Source organism: Phascolarctos cinereus, unplaced genomic scaffold (assembly GCF_003287225.1).
Source record: "Phascolarctos cinereus isolate Bilbo 61053 unplaced genomic scaffold, phaCin_HiC Scaffold_4;HRSCAF=312, whole genome shotgun sequence".
NCBI lineage: Eukaryota > Metazoa > Chordata > Mammalia > Diprotodontia > Phascolarctidae > Phascolarctos > Phascolarctos cinereus.
The window spans coordinates 249,952,169-249,958,168 of record NW_027555847.1 but is presented as its reverse complement, the minus strand read 5'-3'; the positions used below and the strand labels follow the sequence as shown (position 1 = coordinate 249,958,168).

The following is a 6,000-nucleotide window of genomic DNA, read 5'->3' as shown; positions in this document are numbered from 1 at the left end:
TATGTCATGAGACTTGCATTATAATTATGTGTGTGTATATATATATATATATATATATATATATATATATATATGCGCAAGGTTGTCTTTCAGGCTATGAATAACATATATTAGGTACTTGGATCAAACCTGCATAACTGATAGCTTGGTGTATTCCAAATGATTTGCAGGGACTGCATGTTTTTTGCCAAAGAGGAGAATGTAGGATTGTGGGGCAACCCCCCCCCTTAGACTTTGTCCATTTCAGACAATGAATAGCTAACTCAAGTGACCTATTTGTAGATTGAAAAGGGTGTAAAAGTGAGAGTGGCTAATTCATAGCTTGTAAAAGAGTCTTAGGGCTAGTAATAGGGACTGGACCTATGATTTTATGTATATTGAAAACTCCTGGATGAAGAAACTCCCTTCACTAATGCAGGTCAGCATCTTCTCTGCCACTTAGAGTCTTAGAGAGTTGCCTAGATACACACCTCCATCCTGAGTGGCCTACAAAACTCCTGGGTCCAATCAGAACCTGATTAAAATGTAATTGGGAAATCTTGAGCAAAATAAATAAAAATACAATATAACATAGATAATATTGATTTGTGGCTTTCTAAGTCAATATGCATCTGCAGGATCCATTTTTATTTGAGTTTGACACTAAAATGAGAGGTCAATTGACGTGCCAGGGTCACACAGCTGGTATGTGTTAGAGACAGAACTTGCCTGATTGCAACACCAGTATGGGAGACCAAAAGAGTTGAACGACATGGCTTTTGAGGTCCCTTCCATTTCTGTGTCTATGATCCTGTAGCTCCAACTGTGATCCTATAATAACCCAACTCCTAAAAGGAATTTCTAACTCCTTCAGGAGGTACAAAAAAATTCCTCCAACAATTTGGCAGAATTATAGGGCAGCTAGTCATTGGCTGACTGGAGAATAAGCTTCTCCCCCGGTACCTTTTAAAAAGCAAGAGCCAAACCTGACTGAACAGAATCATTCCTGAGATATGAGGTAAAATTAGTCCTAGTAGTTAGGAATTGAGATGCACAGAGGAGCAGATTCAGGGAACCCAGTAGGGAGCAGCATGAGGACACCACAATAGGAGAAAGGACACGTGGAGCTTTCAGCATCAGAGTTTTGAGTTGCCTTGTCCACAAGTGTTCCCCACTATGTGCCTATATCTATTTGTGTAGTCCATAAAGTGTCCATTCTTGTGTATTTGTAGGAGAGCGTACTCCACCTTTATGGAGGAATGTTGTTGTTGTTGTTTTAAAACTACTATTCATGTTGTACTATTTCAGAAAATGCCTTTGCTTTGTTTGTATCAACTGGCTGACTGCTGATACTAATGTACCAATGGGGGCTCCTCAGCTTTAGTTTTAAGAGTGGGGACCGTTGGAGTACTAAGAACTAAGGTGGGGAGGAGGAGGAGGACTCAATCTGTGAATGCTGTTCTTTTCTAAAGTTTGGGAAGGTGTAGAACCCTGAGCAGGTTCTACATTATCATATACTTGTCAGTGACTTCTCGGGGGCAGCAACGACGTTATGTTCCCCTTTGCAACTCGACTTTCCCCAGCCCGGAGCAGGGTTTGGTGAATGTTTGCTGAATGATTAATGCAATGTTCATTACATGCCATGCCTTTTACCTACCCACCCTGATTGAGTATGCAATGGGGTGGGGAAGTTGCAATCTTTCATTTCAAGAACAGTTTCCCTTCTTTCCTTTGCCTTGCCCTGCTTCTGTCCTTGGCCCCAGACCCAATCCCAGCAGCTGTCAAGAAAGAAGGCTGGACTCACTCACCGGTCCACCAAGCCTTAATGTCCCATCCCAGCACCCCCACCTTCTCTTCTCTCTCTCTCTCTTTTTTTTTTTAAAGTTACCTACCTCTTGAGCGCTTTCACTCGGTTTCTTTCCTCCCCAACCCCCGTCTTGGTTCTCATTGGTCAAAGGGTTCCTTTGTTAGCAAGTAAGGGCCACCATCATTGGTCAGGTCGGGCTGTCCATCGGAGAAGGGGCGAGGCTCCACTTACCCCTCGGCCCCTACCAACTCCCCCCCTCTCCTTCTAAATCCCTCCCTCCTCTTCTAACCGTGACCCCTCCCCCACCCTCCCACCCTCTCTCGCTCGATCCCAGGAACGCGCGAGACGCTAGGCTACCATTTGCAACTGCCCGGGAGTGCAAAGGGGAGCGGCGGAGGGTGCCAGCGGGGAGGACTCTTTCCCGAGGAACCATGCAGTGATTCTCCCTGAATAACCTGGACTCGCAGACGAATCGGAGTGAGGAGCTGCAGCTTCAGAGGATGCGTCCATGGGCCAGCTAAAACCAGAAAGCGGCCGCGGAGGCTGTGGCTGTACGAGCGGAGTAGCCCTGGGAAGCCGCGGCTGGGGATTGTTCCTTAATTGAGGGGGGACCTCCCAGGGCCGGCGTTTTTTCACCTGCAGCGTTGCCCTTGCTGGGAAGGGGGGGGGTTTGGGAGGGGGGAGGGTGGGAGTTGTATTTCTCCGTCCTGTTCAGCCTCTGCTGGCGGGCCCTCGGACCCCACTCCTCCAGGCGGCTTCCCATCTGGATTCTTCTGCATGGAAAATCCCCGGCCCTGAAATACGGACGGGCCCAGTGCCCGCAGCCGCCTTGCATTCGTGCCTTATCCGGGGGACTGTCCCCACCCCCAAGGCTTGCCTCCACCGGGTCGTGGAGGGAGAGGCGTTACGACCGCGTCCCTGGAATAACTCCCTGCTTGTGGTGGTATAGCTTGGTCTGGTCGCTTTTCCCGGGACAAGGGATATGGGTTTGCACGTTTCTTTCGGTGACTGATCCAGTGCCTAGCTTGACCCCACATTTTATATCTTTAGCTTTGTTCCCATGCCTCCTTCTCGCGTCTTCTGAAATTGGGATGCCCCCAAAGTGAGCGGGGACCGGTTTGAGACGCCCAGCCCTTGGATTGCCAAAGCCTGCAGCCGATCCGAGGATATTATTGCACAACCCAACTGAGAGGAAACCGTGCCGGGCTCTCTCGGGCCCCTCCCCACCTCCGTCTCCCTCTCCTTCGTCTCGAGTCCCCATCCCCTGCCCGCGGGGCTCCTTGGATGATCTTCCTGGGAAAGAGAACCCGCCAGGGCGAGGGTCAGGGCGCTGGGGCATTCTCCATCTCTCCTTCCTTGAAGTAAAGAGGACAGTTCTAGAGATTGTCTGGACACCCGAAAAATGTCCGCGAAGGAGAACCCCTGCCGGAAATTTCAGGCCAACATCTTCAACAAAAGCAAGTGTCAGAATTGCTTCAAGCCCCGGGAATCTCATTTGCTCAATGATGAAGATTTAAACCAGGTGAGTCTTTAGATTTTGCTTAATTTTGTACCAGAGGCCCCCCTCCCTTCCCAAGTCTGTGATCTCAGCCGCTGCCCTTGCACATGTTCATTCCCTTCTGATGGCTTTCTTTTCAGTCTCTAATTTGCAGGGGAGTTTTTCATGGACTCGGCTCCCTGGCTGTCAGCGTTTGGCTTTTATTTATTTATTTTTATTTTTCCCATCCTGCCTAGCTTTGGGCCTTCTCCATTATTTTATCCACAAGCTTATCGTGTCTCTTCGCCCCCACCCCCCTCCGCCCCCGTCCCTGTGGCGTGGATCTTTAAAGCTCAACCTATGCGATGGAGAAGCCCTTGGACTTGATATGTGAAGAGGCTTATAAAGGGGTCATGGATTTGATTTGCTTTAATTTAATTTGTGGAAGGGGAGGGAAAGCAAAGCCCACCAAAGCAGAGCTTGGGGAAAAGGGAGGCCAGTGGATGAGTGTGTTGTGTTTTTGCAAAATGGCTTTGGGATTTCCTCTGAGAGGGGAAAAGAGTAAATTAAAAGAAAAAATGCAAACAAGAATCAGAGTCTTTACAAATATTAAAAAAAAAAGAGCCAAGCAAGTCCTGGGAAATCTATCTTAAATGTAATTAACTGCATCTCTGCCATTGTAGGAAGTTTACCTTCTAAGATGTCTTATTTAATTTTTAAAAATCAGTATAAAAAACTGAGTTGATTGTTCTGTCGGTGTGTAAATAAACCGTTGAAGCAGCGGCATTCACAGCTGTTAGTAAACACCGAAGGGGAGGAGGTTGGGGGAGGGGGAAATAGGGAGCAAATGGTGATACTGGAACACCCCCACCCATCCCAAGTTCTAATGGCCTGGTTACAATCCTATTATGGAAAAGATGTCAGACATTGTTGGGGGAGGTAATGAAATCTCAAGGCTAATATGGAAAAAAATGTAACAGAAAAAATATGCGTTTGTGGGGGAAAGAGGAGGAGCGGGAAGTGTAATTGATAGACAGAGTCTGGACAAAGGGAGAATCCTGAAGTATGCTGAAAAATAACATCCTTTCTTGTTACCATAGCTTAGTGATGTGATTCATGGATTTTTGGGGATTGGTTTTGTGTATGTGAGACTCAAAAAATGCTTGATTTTTATTACTTTTGAGAAAACAGGCCACTTGCCCATTTTGGGTTCTTTAGAGTCAGTGTTTGGGGTTGGGGAGGTTGGACTTTTGGTATCAGCCCAGTCATAGGGTGGAAAAGGGTGGGGAGAGGAGGAGAGGAATCAGGCCTAGGCTAGAGATTCTGATCTTTTCTGACCCAATTTGCTTTTGTTTCCTTCGAGCACATCCTCTCACTGCCTGGGTCCCCTCTTCTTCCCCCCCTCCCCCAATGTCAAGAGGGATTGGATAAGAGTTTTCCTGAGATCTCAATGAGGAAGGGCTTGCCTTTGATTTAAAATCTGGGTATCTTTGTTAGTGGGAGGTCCAGAGATGTGTTCTACCGTGGGAAAATGCTTTTTGACTCAGTTCATAGATGTACTGCTTAGAGAAATCTGTGGCTGGAAAGGACCACGGGAATGTTCTAGACCACCTCCTTCATTTTACAGATGGGGAAACTGAGATCCAGAGAATAGTGACTGTTCAACCTCATACAGTCAGGTGGAATCCAGGTTTCCTGATTCCCCAGTCCAATCAGTGCTCTTTCTACTCAGCCTGACAGAATGTAGTGGTTTAATAGCTGTGTGAAGTGGTGCAAGGCTTTATATTTTTGTGTTAATTGGAGACTTGAGTCTCCGACTGGTACCCTGTAAATTCCTGCCTAGAAATTGTAGTGAATACTGTCTGTGACCTTCTCTCCTATATCCCTCTTCTCTTCCTCCTCCCACCCACCTACTTCCCATTAAATGTATCCATTTAGCCTGGGGATCTGGTAGTGAACTTTGTTGCTCTTCATTTCCATGCATTCCAGTCATAGTGACCTAGTTATAATAATTCCTGTTGCAGATGGGGGAGCCCAGGAAGCATGGAGGGAGACCTGTTTTTATGTTACAATGTACCTAAGATTGGTTTATTTACATGTGTTCATTTATACAGTAAACATTTATTAAACACCTTCCGTGTGCATCTGGTAGGTGTTGGAAAAATACAGAGTTTACATAAGACGTTGTGTTTGCCCTCGATGGAACTGAGAGTCCAGTAGGGGAAAGAGGGCCAGCACAGATAGCTGTAATTCACAGTTACTATGCGAGATTTACAGTATGAGATTCTTTGAGGGTAAGATGAGGATAGGGGTAAAGAAGGAGGAGGAGTGATCAGGAAAGGCTTTGTTGAGAAGGTGGCACTTGGGTTGGCTTTAATCAGTCGTCAACAGGCAAAGGAGGAAAGGATAGTTTAGGCTCTGAGCCAAGGCAGAACATCATGCAAGTTGGTAGATCAGAGAGAGTAGTCCAGTTTGACTGGGCCCTAGAGCACGGGAGAGGAGTAAAAATGAGAAAACTAGAAAGTAAGGTGGCACCGGTTTGTGGAGGGCAGATAGTGGAATCTGAACTGTACTTGACAAGCAATAGGACTTGTCAGGCAACAAACACCCTGAAAATTACGGACCAAATAAAAGCCAGTGACTTCATGGGACAACAAAAATTATTAAAAAGAAACTCAAAAGACAAGCAGTAGGAACCACTAAAGATTTTTTAGCACAGATGACCAAGTTAGGTATA

General features: G+C 46.5%; 1 protein-coding gene across 1 annotated transcript in view; it reads left to right on the top strand.

Moving 5' to 3' along the window:
• The first annotated feature begins 2,468 nt into the window (after positions 1-2,468).
• Positions 2,469-6,000, top strand: part of MPRIP (myosin phosphatase Rho interacting protein) — a 233,971-nt gene continuing 230,439 nt past the window's right edge. Inside the window, 1 exon segment of the mRNA XM_020967312.2 lies at positions 2,469-3,308. Within this exon segment, the coding sequence (XP_020822971.2) occupies positions 3,189-3,308 (120 nt within the window). The 5' untranslated portion in view covers positions 2,469-3,188.